The 20,781-nt window shown below is 30.3% G+C and overlaps 2 protein-coding genes across 2 annotated transcripts; one reads left to right on the top strand and one right to left on the bottom strand.

Annotated features, from left to right (window-relative positions):
- The first annotated feature begins 1,719 nt into the window (after positions 1-1,719).
- On the top strand, positions 1,720-12,579 carry LOC123302089 (alpha-1,6-mannosyl-glycoprotein 2-beta-N-acetylglucosaminyltransferase). Its single transcript, XM_044884874.1, has 9 exons — positions 1,720-1,846; positions 2,020-2,109; positions 6,192-6,476; positions 7,376-7,524; positions 7,888-8,129; positions 8,198-8,343; positions 9,248-9,408; positions 10,703-10,917; positions 11,183-12,579. Exons 3-9 carry the CDS (start codon positions 6,269-6,271, stop codon positions 11,397-11,399), a joined length of 1,338 nt encoding a protein of 445 aa, XP_044740809.1. The 5' UTR covers positions 1,720-1,846; positions 2,020-2,109; positions 6,192-6,268; the 3' UTR covers positions 11,400-12,579.
- A 5,957-nt stretch (positions 12,580-18,536) lies between these two features.
- Positions 18,537-20,482, bottom strand: LOC123302234 (PRA1 family protein 3). The gene is made up of 3 exons (XM_044885081.1): positions 20,328-20,482; positions 20,057-20,257; positions 18,537-19,258 (listed from the first exon to the last, which is right to left on the bottom strand). The coding sequence occupies exons 2-3, from the start codon at positions 20,251-20,253 to the stop codon at positions 18,904-18,906; spliced, it is 552 nt and encodes a 183-aa protein (XP_044741016.1). The 5' UTR covers positions 20,254-20,257; positions 20,328-20,482; the 3' UTR covers positions 18,537-18,903.
- Positions 20,483-20,781: the final 299 nt, after the last annotated feature.

Here is a 20,781-nt window from a genome sequence, read left to right as displayed (position 1 = left end):
CTTTTCTTTGGATCCTATAAATTTTATTTTTCAGTTTTTCTAATTCAAATAAAAGTTACTATAACTAGCTCGACCCGTGGGGAATTCCGCACCCGTGGCTAAAAATAACAACAAATTTTCTAGAAAAGTGGTGAAAAAAATAAAAAAATTTATTTAAGGAGATATGCAAGGATTGAATAATACTAGGGATTTAAATAAAACTTTATAAATACATTTTTTGATTAACTAAGTCCAAAAATCACAAAAAAGTCCTACGTCATCGGGATTTTTATTATTATTTTATCGTTCAAAGTTGACTGGAAAAATGATGACTCATATAAGAATCCTTTTCCATTGGATATTTCTATATCAAAAAAGGGTGTGATAAAAAATTATCTAAAATACTTAGACAATCTTGTAGTTTATACTAATACCATAAAAATAAAAGATTGTCGATGATATCAAAACAAAATTTTAATTTAACTATGAGTTCATCGAAGATCCATTATTTGATGAACAGACGATAGTTAGTTTATTAATAATTGAAGAGAGATATCTATATTATCAAATTTATAAACATCTCTTTCACACAATATATTATATATTTTTGTAGTTGCGTGGTATTGTAAAGCCAAAAATAACTCATAACTTGACTATACAAAGCATGTATTTGATTTATATGTATGTACCGTGCAATAAACCAAAACTTTTTTACAATACTGTAGATTTACAATCACCAGAAATTACTACCAGGAGAACATGTTTTAAAAATAGTTTAATTTGAAATATCTTTACGGTTGCTGTTACTTCTTAATGATGATAATTTACAAACAGCTGTAGCTTTACGAAAAATTCAAATTTTTTCCTGTTTTTATATTCAGATTGTGCGTAAATTGACACAAGGGTTGGTTGCTTTGACGTTAACGGATTTCAGGTCGGAGAAGTCATCAAAGGTTGGCTCAAGTGAGTCCGTCTGCTCGTAGCAAGAGCTGGAAAGTGACAGAGAAGATGACACATTGTAAATTGACCTAGGTAATTTCCCTTTTAAGGTCAATCAAAATCCTACAGTTGAATCGATGTTGAGGGACCTTAAGTTTATTCGCTACATAAATAGGAGAACAAATTCTAACGTTCTGTACCCATATAATTTTTAATTAGCAGAATTATGATATAAATACATCGAAATTCTACCGTCTAGTTATTGGGATTTTATGAATTAAATGTAAAACATCGAAAATGTGGTAATTTTTAATTTTCATAAATTTATTATTTTCAAATAAATCTAACATTATATTGATTTCGAATTTAACTTATTCTGAATTTAGTAGAACTTTATGAATGAACTCTGTCGATATCGATTTTTAAAAAACTATTTGAATACATCCTTAAAAAAAATCAAAATATGGCGGTAAATTCAAAATGAAATCGAACAAAATGAATATGTATTCGAGAAAAAATTTTTAAAAACCCCGCTATACACTCTATAAAGTTCGAACTAATTTCGTAATATTCGCATCTGCGTTCTATATAAACATTCGGTGTTTCGATGTTTTATTTGCACAATTCCTACATAAGTCATAGATATGCTGACATTTAATAAAAAATAAATAAACCAAGGATATTGTGATCGAAGAATCGAATAAAACAAAATTTGTTTTTTTTTTTTACGTTAAATTAATTTCAATTTTAAAATTTAAAATAAAAACTGTGATAATTGAGTGGGAAATTTTCTGGAATATATTCATTACAATGAAAACAGATTGATGTGTGTGACTGTCACTGTAAGAATAGAACAGTAATAGAAATAGAAACATCGAAATAAACATAAACATCTGAAGATGACAGTTAAATTAAAGACAGTTCCGTGGTAATTAAAATATTAAAAATAGTTCAAATTCATAACCAAATTAATAATTAATTGATTACTAATTAGTTACTTTTGTATCTAATTGTATGCATAAATAATTTTTTAAGTGAAAGTAGTTTTAGAATTTTTAATTAACCTTGGTACTCATTTCAGTTTTTAATTTTGTTTTCCAGTTTTGTAGCACAATTATAATTATTCGTTCGTTAACCATGGAATGAATCCAAAACATTTTTGTGCAAAATGGATAGTTGTTTTCGAATTAGGTGAGAGAAAATGTTTATTTATATATTTTAAATTGATAAATACGTGCCTGAATTATTGTTTATTAGTCCCCAATAAAAGTTTTAACACGGAACTTGTGGCTTTTAAGATTAATTCCAAGGCATTCAGTTTTGAACTTGAGTCTATCAAAGTCAATTTTTAATCATTTTGATAAAAAAAAATAAATCTTTTTGTGATTAATTGTTTCGAAGTATTTTTCGTGCACTATCTCCCGTTAAATTTGGAATACGAACCATAAAAATTGATTTTTTAAAGTACACAGGTATGTTTTTGATATTTTTCATACAAGAATTTGGAGAAGACTCCAAAATCTGGAGATCATTTATTACTTAGAATCAAAATAAATCGAGTTAAACGCTTCTAGTGGATTCTAAGTGTACTAATTTTTGAATTTATTCATGATTTTTACTTTGTTAGGATTCCGTAGCCAAATATTTATTTATATTTTATAGCATTTAGAATACGGTCTTAGAAATTAATTTTTTTTATATTTGTCCAAAATTTACGTCTGTTATTACCAAAATAAAACGAGTTAAACGCTTCTAGTGGATTCTAAGTGTACTAATTTTTGAATTTATTCATGATTTTTACTTTGTTAGGGTCCCGTAGCCAAATATTTAGAATACGGTTCTAGAAATTAAGTTTTTTTATATTTATCAATTTACGTCTGTTATTACTAAAATAAATCGTGTTAAACGCTTTAAGTGAGTTCTATGTGTACTAGAATTGCTGTTAATAAAAATTTTTTATCTGTTCGAGTTCCATACCCAAATATGTAGTAAGGCTTAAATAAATTAGACCAGGTTCAGAAAGGAATTGAGTTTGCAAAATATGAGCAACGAAATCCGTTCACTGATTCGTATACCTAAGACTTTCAAGAACCCTAGAATTCTTGATTGAAAATTGTATATGAAAAGATGGATATTAGAGCTGTTTCAGACCATACCTCGAAAACTATTTGTCCCACTGGATTTTTGTATTTTTCGAGCTCTATTTCTTAATCGAAAAACAGGAATACATTTTGTTGATCATTTTTGCAAAGATTATCGCTAAAATCACAATAAATTTGACAACAAAATATTTCTCTTTCTGTTGTACGGAACCTTAATTGTGTAAGCACAAATCACTCTTGACCGGTTATAGATAACATATTGAATTTGAATAAAATATTTTTTTGAAATTTGATAGATTTTTTGTTTGTAGAAAATTGATCTAACAATTAAAATATATTAAAATTGTATCATAATAATTAAATATTTTGAAATTTGAGTCGTGTTGTAAATAGCAACATGCTGGTACTGTTTATCAAAATTTTATCTCAAAAGTTATACGAACTTATGGTTTATTTTTCATTATGCATTAATTATTGTCGATTTCAAATGATTTGAACATTTTTTACTAACTATTTTAGAATGTCTTTATGTATATTATACTCTGTTTATATGAAATATATATCAAAGTATACTAATTTAACTCAAAAGTTTGTAACGCTTAGAAATATTGATGATACAAACAATACTTTGGGTATAGGTGTTCATAAAATCATCTAATTAGTCCATTTCCGTTTGTCCGTCTGTCTGTCAATACGAGAACTAAAAAACGAAAAGAGATATCGGTCTGAAATTTTTATAGCGTGCTGAAGACGTCAAAAGTGAGGTCAAGTTCGTAAATGAACGGCATAAGTCAAAAATTATATAAGCTCATCACCTGTCATCTATTGGAAATCCATAGAAGTTATGAGATAACTCTGAAATTAAAACACATTATGCCATCTTTTGAATACTTTCACAAAATAAAAATAAGTTTGCTTGAGGGGAAATTGTGTAACTCTCATCGCCATCTATTGAAAATTTATAGAACTTATAAAAGAATTAAACCTTTTCTTTATAAATAAAAATTTGAAATTCGCAATAAAACAATTGACTAATAATTCTTTATACATAATTCATACTGACTCGTAATGGTGTCCGAGAGGCCAGGGCTATAACCCCGTCAGTCCCGAATGTTAAGCCTCAACGTTTATAAGGCATAAAATAGTCGGTCGCTATAACCGGTTTATCGATGTTGTTACAGACGGTTTATTTACGTGTTTATATTTAGATTCAGTTTGTTAACCCCCGACTTAAAAAACGGGGTGTTATAAGTTTGATCGCTATATATGTGTGTCTGTGTGTCTATCTGTCTGTGGCATCGTAGCGCCTAAACGGATGAACCGATTTTGATTTTTTTGGTTTCGTTTGAAAGGTAATTTAATGGAAAGTGTTCTTAGCTATGTTTCAAGTGTGAGTTTAGGGTTCCATACCCGAAGAAACTAAAAAATTGGCGATGATCTTCAAAATCGGCTTAGCTTGGAAAAGGCTTTAAAAAAAAGGTAATTTAATGGATGAGTGTTCTTAGATATGTTTCAAGTGCGAGTTTAGGGTTCCTTATCCGAAAAATTTGTCGGGGTTTTTCAAATTTTGTAAATTTTACTTGTAGTTGTTTGTAATAAATCGATTTGTCATTAAAAGCGATGTCTCATGTCATATCACGATGCAACTGTCGATTTTGATTAAAATTAAATTAGCATTTAAGTTATAAATAATTAGCATTTAATTAAGTGTGAAGTGAATTGACTTTGAGTTCATACTAATTTGAATCAACTTTGATTTATAAGCGTGATTCGTATACTTTTAGCTTTTAGTTCAATTGTAAATGAGTTGCATTCCAGATAACACAAAAAAATAAAAACCAATAAAAAATAGTGGCAATTTTAAATTTTACCTATTTTAATATTCTAGTCCAAATAAAACAAACTTTAATATCAGTCCGACGCGCGAATACTTTAATTTACTCAATGAATCCTCGGTCACAGTGTACAGTGTTTGATTAACCAGAGGATCCAAGTCTTTTGGCAGGTAGTTTGGATCTTAAAGTTTTATCATTGCCAAAAGATCTAAATTTTGGAGTTCTCCAAAACGTGTAAAAAATTGCTTTCCAATTTTAATTTATTTTGAGTGCAAATGTGTTGTGATAATTAGAAGATCTAAATTTTTCTGGATCATTTTTCGTAGGACTTAATTAAAAGATCTGGGCTTTATTTATTCTTCTTTTACGGGAAGTGTATAAAATCGTATGTGCTTTTTGAAAAATTGATTTTTAATATTTTTTTTAGTACCTTTGCTAATTTAGTAAGAAGCTCGTTGAAAGAGATCACAGGGATGCTTTTTTTATTGGAAATGATCGCCATCTATAATTTTGTATTAACAATTTGTGGGGAATAAAAAACTGAAGGTCCCATTTAAAAAAATGATTTTTGGCACAATTTAACTCGGATTTCTATTATGTCTGGTTCTCCAGAAAACTTTTAATGTGCGGTCGCCGTGGGACATCTTGTATACAGGATTGTGACTATATAAAAGTGGCTACCTTTCTTTAATTACATGACGTTAAAACAAACGATTGCGTAATCAACTCTATCTATACATGGTATTCAACAATTAACTCAGTCAATTGTTTGTTTTTCACTTGTTTCTTATCGACTTTATGACCTAACTCTTGCGTAGTGGTCTGATGGGTTATAATAAAATCTCGCACTACTTTTAAACTTGCTAAAACCGTTTCTCTGGCCGCCAAAAAACGTAGATTTTTCCTAAAGCGATAATGAGCGTAAAGTCAAATAGACTGTAGAAAATTTTAAGGAAAAATTTGTGTATTTCTTTCTCAAAAAATATTTTAAAACGAAAGAATTAACTTCTTTATACAGACGTTAAAAAATATTTTGGGTTTGACTGAGGAAAGACCCAGATCCTTATGCTTTTTGAAAAAGACCTTGTTGTCAAAAATATTTTTCTTAATTTAAATCGTTTTGAGGAAGAGAGACATATATTTGATTTATTTATAGTTAAAAAAATGTTTGACCCTAATTTGACCCATTGATATCCCGAAAAAAACGTAGGTCTTTGGGTTATCTGAAACAGTTAAATAAGAAATAGATATTAAGTATTTAGAAACATTTTGACAAAAAGTTTTTTAATTTTTAAGTGTGTTGTGATTAAGTTTGGTGTTTTTTCTTTGATTGCAGTGAAGAAGGGTCACTCCATGTACGGATGACCAAATAATCAGTGCGATCTCCAATAAGAACAGTGCAGAACATTAGTGATGGTTCGAAAACGTGCGACAATCTCTTGGATACGTATATTGGTGTGTATATTTTTCGTAGCATTTTTATGGATACAATTACACGTATTTAATTTGGGTAATAATTCATCAAATTATTCGCACAATGGTAATGCTGAAAATTATTCAAACGCATTCATATTTAGTATGGTGCCATCTGTTCTACATAAATTCTTAACATCGAAACCAAGTAAGTACTCCTTCATCGCCCGTTCTTCTTAAATTTATATTTGATTAATGCAAGGATTGAATAATACTGGGAATTTCCATAAAACTTTATAAATACATTTTTTGATAAACAAAATTTCCAAAAATCACAAAAAATTCTTAAGTCATCAAGTTTTTTATTATTATTTTATCGTTCAAAGTTGGCTGAAAAAATGATGAATCATATAGGTTTTTCCTTTTCAAATAGATATTTCAATATCAAAAAATCTATAGAGTGTGATAAAAAACTATCAAAAATATTTTGACGATCTTGTAGTTTACAATAATACCAAAAAAATATAAGGTTGTCGATCAAATAAAAACAAAATTTGAATTTAATTATGAGTTTATCGAAGATCCATCATTTGATGAACAGAGACGACTATAGTTTGAGTAGTGATGATTGAAGAGAGATATCTATATTATCAAATTTATAAGCATCTCTTGTACACAATATATTATATATTTTTGTAGTTGCGTGGTATTGTAAAGCTAAAAATAACTCATTACTTGACTAAGGTGTTTGTTTGCCTACAGTATTGTAAAAAAGTTTTGGTTTATTGCACGTTTCATATATTTAAACCAAATACATGCTTTGTAGTCAAGTAGTATGTTATTTTTAGCTTTACAATACCACGCAACTCCAAAAAGTACAATATATTGTATGCAAGAGATGTTTATAAATTTGATAATATAGATATCTCTCTTCAATCATCAATAACTATAGTCGTCTCTGTTCATCAAATGATAAATTATAATTTTGTTTTGATGTCATGGACAAACTTATATTTTTATATATCCTTGCATATCTAGTTAAATTTAAAAAAATGTGAATCGATTTTGACATTTTGATTATAATTGTTTTGTAATTATTTTTGAAAGGTATAAACGGTTCTGGAATCGCACAGTATGCCAATTTAAATATATCAGAGATTAGAAGACACATCGCACATTACAACGATATGCAATTAGTTTATAATGAAGATCTGTTTGGTCCATTACAGAACGATTCTGTAATCATTGTGATTCAGGTACGTCATTCATATCTAATCAAATCTATTAAAATCCATATCGATTGTAAGGGACTTTATCTAGTTAGAATTTTCAAAGAATCCCTAGTGGATCCCTATCATTTAGACCAAGAGTCCTCTGTGTCCTTCTTGAGAAAGACCTGCCACCCGAAGACCAGGCGTCTACCATCCTGATGAAAAAAAAAGCTCAACAATGTTTAGCTTTTTACGATTTGACGCTGTAATGTTTTTTTGTCATCCAGGTGGCATCACGGCTTAAACTAATCACGTGACCCAATTTGACGCTCAAACTGAACTTCGAGCGTCATCATGAAAATAGACCTTTAAAATTGTATAAATGATTGTGATTGTGATTGGTTTCAGGTACATACACGCACAACATATTTGCGTCATTTAATTGTAAGTTTAGCTCAAGTGCGTGGAATTGAAAAAGCGTTAATCGTATTTTCACATGACTTTTATAATTTGGAAATTATTGAACTAGTCCAAAGCATAGATTTTTGTAAAGTTATGCAAATCTTTTATCCATATTCAATACAAACACATCCACATGAGTTCCCTGGCGAAGATCCCGAAGATTGTCCACGTGATATTAAACAAGAACAGTAAGTTCCGTTCATTCACAGTGACATTTATTTGAAATTTGGTCTAAAAATTGCATTTTACTTTCTAGGGCTATGATACTTAATTGTAAGAATGCGTTGTATCCAGATTTGTATGGACATTATCGAGAGGCGAAGTTTACCCAAACGAAACATCATTGGTGGTGGAAAGCGAATCGTGTCTTTAATCAGTTAGAAATCACGAGATATCATACCGGTAAGATTTTATTCTGTTGTTCGACTTGGTAAACGTTGAAAATCTGCTTATTTCTACGCCGTCGATGACGTTAAAACTGTCATCAATAATTCTCTTCCTAACATCCCTCCATTCATGATATTTCTTGATATGTAGAATTTATACAAACACTAGCTTTTTCCCGTGGTATTACCCGCGATTAAAAGAGATTTAAGAGTTTTTATCGTTACTCTGTGCCAGATGCGTTCAGCCGTTCTGGCGTGATTGAGTAATAATTATAAAAATAAAACAAAAGAGGGGTACCGCAAGTGGGTCCCTAGCACCTAAACCAAGAGTCTTCTGTGCCCTCTTTGAGAACAATCGCCCGAAGACGAGGCCGTTTCTGGTAGGAGGCGTTATTAAAATCAGATGAAGCTAAAGTATTCTGCCGAGGCCAGACTTCACACAGAAAGCTCACAGCTTCTTCGTCGGGATCTCTCCCAGGATAGATGGATCCAAGGTTTCGGACCAGAACATTCTGAATCTAACGCCCTGCAGATTTCTGCAGGTGAAAATAACATGTATGGAGGTTTCGTAGCGTGATTAAGTAACAAATATCCATCCAAACCATGTTTCATTCCCTAAAAAGGGATAAAAGGAGGCTGAAAAGTTACACATCCCAAAAGGCATATTATTGGCACTAACTCAACTTATATACCAATTTTCAACCCTTTAGCTGAGTTCGGAAAGGACTCATTCAGCCTTTGGGATATTTCAGCTTGTCTTTTGACGGCTGTGTGGAATAGTCGCCAAATTAGTAACGAGTAATTAATTTAAACTTGTAGAAAAAGCGAAAATTGTGGATACTTACTTTTATTCAATTTCACAAATACTTTTCCTGAGGAAAAATTAACTAAATACGAATGAATTTCTGTTGAAAAACTAGGTATGGTAGTATTTTTGGAGGAAGATCATTATGTTGCCGAAGATTTTATCCACGTGTTACAACTAATGGAAAAGACTGGTAAACAACGGTGTGCCAAATGTAACATCATCTCATTGGGAACATATTTAAAAACTTACAACTATTATGGGGATGCAAAAAAGGTACGTAATCTACCAAACCATCCGTTTTTATTTTTACAAATAAATTTTTCGATTTTCATCCGATCTGATTCAAAAGAAAAACACACAAGCAGGTTGATTTTTTATTCACATTAGTATCCAAATAAAAAATTGTTGTTTTACTCGAGACTAGAATCAACAATTTTGGATTAGATAGTGGTTTTGGATTTTGGAATGAATATGATCGACAATACAAGGTGTTCCAAAATGATACACCCCCTATATTGCCAAAATTTAAAGCTACAGCTAAAGAGAGTGCACATGTAGAAAGTCTGGATGTATTTAGAGAACTCTGGACGAATTGATTTATGAATAAATTGTAATAATTTTTATTTCTAAGCTGATAAATCAACACAATTAATTAAATGGACCTTGACCTTAATAGGTCATTAGATTATTGATTATTAGACCTTTAATATATTTTATTATGATTTAATTAATATGTACATGTACAATCATGGGCCACGGGCGTAGCTTTAGAGAGGCTTGACCTTGTCAGCTTGATATCTTTTTTCATTTTTGAGTTATCGTGTACACAGACAGACAGGCGGACAGACATAAATTCGGTAATGTTTTTTTTTTTAATTGGGGACCTATCTTTGGGGAGCTTTCGTAAAATGAATTGAAAACAAGGAGTTTTCAGCTTAGTAAAGAAAGTTTTTCATTTGGGACAAATTTTTTTCAAATATTCTTTTTTTAATTGTATTTTGACTTGTCCCATTTATAACGCCCATGGACCATGGTCATGCGTACTGACGACTAAAATAAAGTGTTCCTACAGAACTAATTTATTGTATATTTATATATATATTTTTATACTGTTAAAAATTGTAATGAAGGCAAAAATATTTCGAAACAATGCATGAAATTTCCAGAAAGAAGCATTGAAAGCTGTGAAACAACATCAAATAACTAGTGGGGCAAGCATACCCCCCTCATGGAGCTACCAGATTCTCCCATCAATATATCAACGTTACCAAAAGGTCACTACAAAAAGCTAAACCTTTTAGGAATTCTACCTCTGTGTTCTTTATTTTATTTGATTTTTTTTTTTAAAAGCTAATTGAAAATTATTTTTTCAAAATTCAAACAAAGTTGTGCACGAATTCATTTTTTATTTTATGTAGGAAAAATTTTATTGAAAATTTTTCTTTTTAATTGTTTGGTAATGAAACAATTCGCATGAATCTTGCATGGTTGACATTTGACATGATTCGATCAAGTTGAGTGATCTCTTGAATCTCCGTATTTTTAATTCGAATCTTTATTTATGTAGGTGGAAGTTACACCATGGATCAGTTCCAAACATAACATGGGTATGGCTTTTAATCGTTCCACATGGTCCGAGATTGGAAAATGTGCACGATATTTTTGTAAATACGATGATTATAATTGGGATTGGTCGTTGCAACATATTTCCCAAAGTTGTTTAGTCTCCAAATTACATGCAATGGTTGTTCGAGGTCCTAGAGTCTTTCATATTGGTGAATGGTAAGAGAATCCTTACATTTTGTTCCTTAATTATTGATTAGTCTGTATTTTACCAAATCAAGAAATGGCTACGACAAGCCAGACAGATAGGTCATTCGACTGTGCTCGGGAAAGTCACTAGAGCACAGTTTAGAAGGGTGACGAGACACTTGACGGGACACTGTCGACTGAACTTACACTTTCATAACACGAAGATCTCTGATGATCTTATTAATTATTATTATTATTAATTAATTATTGATTGAATGAATTTTTTGAATTCCAGTGGCGTTCATCACAAGAAAAAGAATTGTGAATCAACGGCAGTGATTTCGAAGGTACAACAAGTGTTGAAGGCAGCTAGTCGACATCTATATCCAAATCATTTAGTTTTAACGTTCACAACCAACACGAAAAAAACAAAGTTACGTAAAGGAAACGGTGGTTGGGGGGATAAACGTGATCATATGTTGTGCATGAACATGACATTTGAAGGGAGGTAAAACTCAAAATAATCCACATTCGACATCGACATAAACATATTCATCTTTTTTTTTTTGCATTTTACGCCCCAAAATTTGACGCACAAACCCATTTCAACAACAACAAAAACCATATTTTATTATTTATTTTATATATGAACGTAATTAGTGAACTCCTAGTGATTACTTTCCATTTTATCTCTATATACCTACAGATACAGCTGTACAAGGTGTCTCAAAAGTCTTTGGATATCGTTGGAAAATTTAATTATTTTATTGACTATGAAAAATCATCTAGTGACTTTTGGGACGCATTGTACTTGATTGATCTGTGTTTGTAAACAGGAAAGTGTTAAAATATTGATTCAAATCGTCGATTTCGATTATTTTTGGGATGTGTGGTAGTCACGTTTATTGAAACTTTGCTGTGATTTAAAATATTTTGAGATTGACATTTCTTTCAAGAAAATTATGCAGCTTCGATGAGAATCGAATTCGAATTGTATATAGAGATTCAAAAACGTACACATTTTTTGTTGTTGGAAAAATCATCATAACTCATGCTAATTAATTAATATAGTACACGATCTGATCATGAAAATTATATGGAATTTTCTCGTGGAAAATAACGCTTATTGTAATCAATTTGTAGCCAAAGATACAGTTTAATCAATGGCAATCAGTTAAAGGAAATTTTACTGCAATTTTTTACCGCTAGAGCTTGCATTGTCTTATAACGTAATTAGGAAGTGACGTAACCGTATTGTAATCTAATTAAGGATTAAGGTATAATTCCTGTAATAGAATTGAAGGAATAAAGTTCGAAAAATGGGTGCTTTTGGGATCGCTGAACACGAATATCGTGACGGAATCGGTCTTAGAGAATGACGAATGATCTATGACGAATTTCTCGAAAACTTCAGGAGGCGACGGGGATACTCTTGCACCCGGTACTTCTGACACTAATTCTATCAAGATATTCGTGTTCAGCGACCCCAGAAACCCTCGTGTTACGAGTTTGGACCCTTTTCCAGTTGATTAACGTTATACTTCAATACTGTAATTTAAGCTTTTCTTTGCAGTAAAATTACCTTAAATTTTGTTTAGTTTAAAAAAAAAAAAACATGGGCGATGATTTTTATAATCTCCTCCCAAGAAAAATCCCTCTTTCAAAGAGAAAACTTTGTAAAATTTGGCTAAGTTACATGAAAACTTTTATTGTTACAAAACGTATCAAAAAATTAAGTTTGAATTTAAAAAAAATGTGTCTTCCAACTGAATGCGATTACCAAAAAAAAAAAAAAACTTTATTGAAATGTTGGAACTAAAAATTTTGAAGAAAGTTTTTTTACTAGTTTTTGTGGATATTTATCCATATCCGCACTGTTTTTTTGTTAATTTTACAATCGTGATTAGAGTAACTTAAGAGCAAATCATAAAAAGCCTGTTCTCAGGTGGAAGACCGAAAATTAGACACCAAAATCTGTTAATATCTTAAGGAATTAGATTACATAATACTCAAAAATGTGATACTCAAAATTTTCTGTATTGAATTAAGGTAGTATGGCAGTATCAAGGCTCGAGATATAATTAAAATTATGCAATAAGTGAAATTTACAAAATTTAAAAAACCCCCGACAAATTTTTCGGATACGGAACCCTAAGCTGGCATTTGAAACGTATTTAAGAACACTTTCCATTAAATTAAGACAAATTTTCGCGAGTTTGGACTCTAGTGTGCTACATCCGAACACACATTCAATCGAATTTTTTTATCAGGGTTACCACTCCGTTGCTCAGTCGGGTAAAAAAAATCATTGCTACTTTAACTAGAGTGATATGCCTTCGATACTGCCATAATACGTTAATGTTAAAATACAAGAAAGAAAATAGTTTTGCTTTAGTTACTCAAAATACGATCAATTTCTTAGAGAGAAAAAACGCTTGATTTTCCTAGTCTTAAGTAAAAAAAAAAGAAAGTTTTGGCGGTGCGGTGTAAATTAGCCTCAATAGTTTTTAAGTTTGTTATTTTTGTTATCGATATACAAATCTCGCTTCTCAAAATGTAAACGAATTCGGGTATTAAAATTATCAAAGAGAACTCTAGCTATATGAAATCAAATTTCAAAATTGCCTCAATTTCTACAAATCAATTCAGATTTAACGATCGATCTGGAAATCTTAGAAAATTTAAATTGTTTAAAAAGTAGAAAAATTTCTTTAGGAATTGATTCAAATTTGGAATTTTAAATTCGAGTAAACATAGATTTATTAAGTGCCATTGATCAGGACTGAGCAAAAGTCAACTATTATTTTAAAATAATTCACATTTAGATGAGAACGGTGCGGTGCATCTTTAAAAATTTGCGTAATCAAGTTGTAAAAGCTCCCCCTTTTTGGATCGTTCGAATCCAAAATTTATACACTGAAAAAAATTGTTAATACCAACCGATATGAGAAAATTGTGATATCTTTTTTTAAGGATGAACCGCTCGGTTATTATAAATATATTTATAATTCGCGTCGCGCACTAATCTCAATGCTGATCACAATTTTTTAGGAATTTAAAAAAGAAATACCTAATTAAAAGTTACTAAAAATAAAATACAGCGATTTTCAAAGTCATAAAAAATCACTTACTCATTTAATCAGTGACGGATTTAAGAAAAAAATACTCAGGAGGTAATCCTATAAGATGCGGAATGAACATTTTGCCTTTTTTTCCACTTAAAATTCATCTTTGTCCGTAGACACATGAAAGCTCGGTCGTTAAAAGATCGAATTCCGACCCTCTGGTATCAAAAATGAAACTAGGTACTTAATTCATACCTCGGCTGTACTTGTGCGCGAAAGCTGCTGAAATTTACTTAGGTTCGGAGTGGCTGAACCTTTTTGTATCAACGTGCTTTATTTTGTGCCGTCACCCGGGTAATATAAAACTTCATAATGAACTTTGTGATCGATGGCCTGTCCAAAATATTGTGTCGCGTGCCATTGGTTCGCCATTCCTGGCCTAAGAAATTTAAAAATTTATATGGCAAAAAACCCAGAAGTCAAGAACATATATATAAGGACGTGAAACTCCTATGCCGAGCTTCGCATTTGGCCGTCTAAGTGATTGAAAATAAAGGACAGCCTGATGCGCAGTACAAAGGACTCCACGGTCGGGGATTAGATCTCACCCAGATAGGCGACTTTTTTTCTGCTATCCTCTCCATTCGAGTTTCACGTCTCTGGAAGTATTCATACTCATTCTGTTCAGAGGGGAATATGTGGTCCGTCTGTAAGGTGTGTCTAGGAGGGGGGGAAATTGTTCGTCTGCTGACCGCTTAAATCCGCCACTGTTCATTTTAAAAATAAAAAAATTGATTGCCTAATTTTTATGAAATAAATTTTATTAAATTTTAGTATTAAAAACAGGTTACAAGTTACAGGTCGTACCAGTTAATAAGGGTCAAAAAAATATGTTTCCAAAGTGAAAACGTTTTATATCATCATTCTTAACATACCTTAAGCACTGGGAACTGACAGGAAAATTCACTTAAACAATTTGTGGCATGTTTAGTTTGACGACATGAAACCGATTTACTTGGAACACTACTGTTTGTGCCCCTAATCAATTTAGACTTTTATTAATTGGACTAGGTATGTAATTGTCCGAATAATACGTCCAAAAAAAAAAAAAAAAAAAAATTAAAAACCGCTCAGTTCTAAAATTATAGAATTTTTAAAATGAATTACAGTCAAAATTGGTTTTAACGACATTGAAGCTACCAACCGTCGTTATAAGTGATATGCATATTTTAGTTCCCTGGAATTATATTTGAGAATGTCGCTTGGAGCTAATTTGGTGACTCAAAACTTTAGTCTTACACTTTAGATTAGTCACTATAAACCAATGTTGTTATAACCAGTTTTGATTGTAATATTATTAAAAAAAAAAAAACAGTAAAACAAAAGTTGTTTTGTTTTGAAATACTGATGTTGTTTTGTTTTCGATTTTTTTTATTATTTAGTTAGTAAAACAAATTTCTTAGTTAGCTACTTTTTAAATACATTGTACCTTAATACTATTATAATATGTATAATTAAATGTTTGCATAATTTTTACGATTTAACTTTTAACTTTCTGAAATCAATTAACCACTAGTCTTGAAAATAGTGATAACAGGTGTGTACATAACTTTTAGAACACACGGTATATTCAATTTATATATGTACGTCTATGGTATCAAATTTTACAAATAATTTTGTGACGGATTTTTATCTCTGTCCTTGAAAACTGATAATTTTTTTATTTTCTTGGAAATGTAGAACACAAATAAAGTGTATTTGGTTTTTAAATTTTTATTTGCCAACGTTTCGACCTCAATTGGGTCTTTTTAAAGACTTGACAACAAATTTAACAATCAATAAATTTTTCTACAAAATTTTACTGATTGTTAAATTTGTTATAGAGCCTTGAAAAAGACCCAATTAAGGTCGAAACGTTGGCAAATAAAAAATACACTTTATTTGTGTCCTAAATTCCCAAGATAAAAATAAACTGGAATTTAATTTCAAAGAAAAAATTATTGACCTATCTTTTTGTTTGCTAGTCCAGCACATTTGGGTAAATATACTCAGCTAAAGCATTAAAGGAACACTTTTTTTGACACAAAATTTTACCAAAACTTTGGAACCGCAATAGCTAATTTGAAAACATTTTCTTCTCTAGCTTTGGAATCTAGAAACTAGATTTGGAAACTAGAAAAAAACAAGTTTTCAAACGATTTCGTATTTAAGGTAGTTCCTCCGCGACCGTCCAGTCAAAAAGTTTTGGACTAATACTATCATTCAGTGCATTAACTGTGCTATGACTATTATACATATACCATATATTATTTTCAAAAGACTGTAGTTCCTCACTACTGATTCTAGTATACATATAAACACACACACTATGACATATGCCTTTAACATTAGTCTTCATATCTTTTCCACAAAAATCATCGCTAAAACGAGTTATTTATTTAAGTTTTTTATCGAAACTATATGGTAAATAATTTTTATTTTTATTTATATATTTTCTAAATATAGTATTCTACATTATATTAGTTTTTCATAGAGATGGTGGACGTCATTCATTGGTAAATAAATATAATATTTGTAAATTTGTGTATTTTTATACACTTCTCCCATGTACACGTACAAATTGCGTCACTTTTAATTGCTAATATCTCATGTATGGCATGGTAAATCATCTTCTAATTTTAACAGCAAGTGTATTATGAATTAAATATTTTATATTCTGAGTTTTGAGAAATTCTTGGAATATCACTTTCGTGTAGGTACTACCTTAAAAACCATCGAGTTTGTTGTCAATTGAATTCAGTACAGAATCTCAAAAGATGGATCCTTATTCGAACGTATTTTGTTTCTGTAGCTGTACATATTTAAATTGAATATCTAAAGTCTAATTCACACGATTTATATGAAAATAGTCCAATAAAAATAGCAAATAATGTAGCACAATGAATCTCAATATCTTGAAGTTGGATTAGTGGTTAAAAAACTTGTATAATTTTTTATTTGATTAAAAATGATAGTCCAGTCAGTATATATTATAAATATCAAAGTGAAAATATTTCAATATTTTAAAATTATTGATTATTTTGAATAAATTTTTAGTCGTGGGACCAACTGGATTACAAAAATGAATAGTTTTTTGAATTTGAAATTTATAAATATATTTTGACTGGACTAGAAATAAAAATCATAAACGTATTTTGTAAAGATAATTTCTCGTTACCAAAGATTATCTTAATTTTGTGTAAACAAAAATCAAACCAAGGAAATTTTCTAGTCGATTTAGAAATATGTTTGCTCATGCAGAACAGAAATTCTTTTCTCAGACAATATAATTATTCGAATTTTATATTTTCTAAAATATGGAAAATATAATATTAATTATGGATAACTTCCCAGCTGAGGCTTTCATTGAAATTCATCTAATAACAGTTTTAAGATGTTAAAGTTTTCTTTAACGCTTAATCTGGGCCTTAAGTGGCCATAAGCTCAGAAAATAAATAACTATCAAGAAATGTGAAATTGAAAAAGAACCTTTAAAAAATTCTTGACATTTATGGCCACTGGTTATGGGCCCAGACACCTAGTATAATGAAAATTAATTCTCTTTGAGAAAAAATAGGACACCCAACTCAAAAATAATGGCTATGAAGATGAGGGCGAAAATTATGAAAGAATTTCAATAACAGTCGAAGCCGTAGGGTTAGCCAAAAAATGATTATTTTTAAGTATAAACAAAATTAGATCAATTTTTTTCATTGTCTCAACATCAAACTTTGATTTTTAACTCAAAATGGATGACGAAGGCGAGTTGAGTATATGAAAAAATTTTGCTTCCAACAAATAAATAAAAAGAAATTGTATAAAAACATTCAGTTTAAAAAAAATTTCAGCGTATGTGAATATTTCTAATAAAAAGAAATCGAAATGACGGTTACTCCTTGTGAATAGTAGTAGAACTTTAAAATTGTATATAGACGGATGCATGCGCAGATGTAGGAATCAAAGATTCCACAGTTTGATGTTTTTTTTAATGGCTAAGGGGTAACAGTCATAGCGATACATAAAATGGTTTACAATTTTAAAATAATGTACTAAATAAAGAAAATTTAGAAAAAACCAAATGTGTTTTTATTATACTTCCATCCATAATTTCTTCTTTCCTCTCTCTTTTCATTATTTCTTTCCTCTTTGCAATGCTCTTTTTAATACGCACCCCACCCCTGAGTATCCATTTTGCATCAATTTAATGACAAATTTGGTGCAAAATAGTGGAGATAAGCTCTGTAAGCAGGTTATATTGATCCCCAGGTACAGTATTTTAAACATCATATTCGCGATCAAGGTATACAAGTATACCCCAAAATCTCATTAATATTGTTCTTGAAATTATAAAACGGATTTATAAAGCTCCCCGTTGAGCTACGATAAAGTGCATAAAGTTACATTTAAGGAAACGTGGGTTTAAAATCAAAAATTTTATTTTTTAATAAATCATATATTCTGTAATTTGTAAACATTGATTAAAACTTTCTAGAGATAATTATTTATAAATTTTTATTTTAGCAATTAAATAAACTTTTTAGTAATTAATACATTTAATTGTGTATAATAATCATACAGTAAAACCTCGTCTCTTTGGTTCGCTACAAAAATTTACAAAAATATCACAATAAAATACAATGGAAAAATAAACAATTAAAAAAAAATTAAGTTTACGTTTAACACACAAACATCAAAACAAAAGGGAAGAATGACGTAGAAGCCATATTTTTTTTGAGTTTAAATAGATATAAAAACAATTGGCATGGTACCCTTTGATACTGGCTTTTACGAATGAGATTTGTGTGTTTGTAATTTTTTTGGAGCAAGTGATTTATGCTTATTATGCTTAAATATCGTAAATTTTTGAAAAACTTGAACAAAATAATAAATAATACGATCGAAAATTGACTGATTACGATAATATTTCGATTTCAATTCCAATTCCTCCAAGAAAAAGACTCATCGGCGTTTGTTTTTGTAAACCAATCGCTTCCATTTTATTCACAAACTTATTTTTGATGTTACGTAAACGTAACGATGAGTGTATAAAGGTGGCCGCAAACGGTAGCAGAATTCCAAGTAGGAATACCAAAAATGAATCCAATACGTATAATACAAAGTATCCACCTAATAACATTAGGGCAAGACCCAATATTGGATGTCTTCGTTTAAATGCATTCTGATTTTCTTGTGTTAAATAATAGAATAGGCCGAATATTACGCCCATTGCTAATAAGCCGCATATCATTTTGCCGGGATGGAGTAATCTATAACAAAAAAAAACTACTTTCAACGAAAGTAATACATTTGCGATTTTTGGAATGCATTTCATGGCAAATTTTATGCGAAATCCTGGAGATGAGCTCTGAAACAAGGTCACTCTGGTCCCCAAGTACACTGAGGGATAATTTAAACATCATATTCGTGATCAGGGACCTAGAAAACCTGACTATCGGTTTTGGATACATTTCGTGACAAGTTTTGTGAAAAATTCTTCAAATGAGCTCTGAAATCAGATTATCCCGGCCCCCAGGTCCACTGAAGAGTGTTTTAAAAATCATATTCGTGATCAGCGACCTTGAAAACCTGCGAGTAACTATTTTAGATGCATTTTACAACAATTTAGAGATAATTTTGTGGATGAGGTGTACAACCAGGTGGCTTTCGTCATCAGATGCATGAAGAAAGCTTTTGAACATCATATTCGTGATCAACGACTCTCAAAACCCCTGGGTAACATAATTTGGCGGATTTCGTTAATTATTTACGTTATTAATTATTAAATCTTTTTTCGATGCACTTACGAAAACACATGACTTTCTGAATCGAATGTAACAAACCGCGTTTCGATCTGTCTTACCCGAAAAAAAAAAGATCGCTAAAATGTAAATTTACCAAGATTTCACTGTACTAATAAAACATTTAACCTTAGAAATAGGTGTACTTGATCACGAAATATGATTTTTTTTAAAATTAAACCACATACAAAATGATTATTTTCTAATTTCTAAAAAAAAACCAATTAAAAAGTAACCGTGGTCAAATAAAAAAAGTTCATAACATACCCAACAAGCGTAAAAATCGCCACAGCAAGTAAAATATAATTTGTTTGGTAGTACAATAAATTGTTAACCACACGATTGCCCCATTTATCCAAATTTTTCATATCTGGTATTTGAAATCGTGCTGAGCCCAATATAAAATCATCTAAACCACGTAATGGGGCTATTTCAAAATCACCTGAAAACTTCTTTTTTTCCATTTTTCTGAAATAAAATTTTTTTACACTCAATTAATAAATCACATTTGAAAAAGATTTAAAACTGTGTCACTTACATCGTGGATGTTGGTATCCTATAAAATGGTAATTCGCCAATTACAATTACTAATTAATGTCAAATATTGAGTCAGAGATAAGTTTATTTTTGTTGGTATGTTGTCATTTCACAATTTTTGCAATTGTCCTTCACCCCCATCTATCGTTTAAAATTCATAGCTCAAGCTCACCAAGTCCAATTTATACTTTGTATTGATAAAATTGTTACCTTACGTCATCGTCTAATTTTAGACATTTTTATAAAGTTGGCTTTATATGTTCAAATTAAAAATAATACTCTCAATTTACTCAAAATACGAATTTCGATCTGGAATAGAGTAAGCTTACCAGAAAAGATCGCATTCTTTAAGGGAAAAGAAAAAACCCGATCGTCAAAAGACAAGCTAAAACACCCAAAAAGATTGAGCCTCCTTAGGTATATAATAATAATAATGGGGTTTAACCTCTGTTCCT

Source organism: Chrysoperla carnea, chromosome X, assembly GCF_905475395.1.
Source record: "Chrysoperla carnea chromosome X, inChrCarn1.1, whole genome shotgun sequence".
Classification (NCBI taxonomy): Eukaryota; Metazoa; Arthropoda; class Insecta; order Neuroptera; family Chrysopidae; genus Chrysoperla; species Chrysoperla carnea.
The sequence above is the reverse complement of the archived record's forward strand: the minus strand, read 5'-3'. Positions and strand labels throughout refer to the sequence as shown.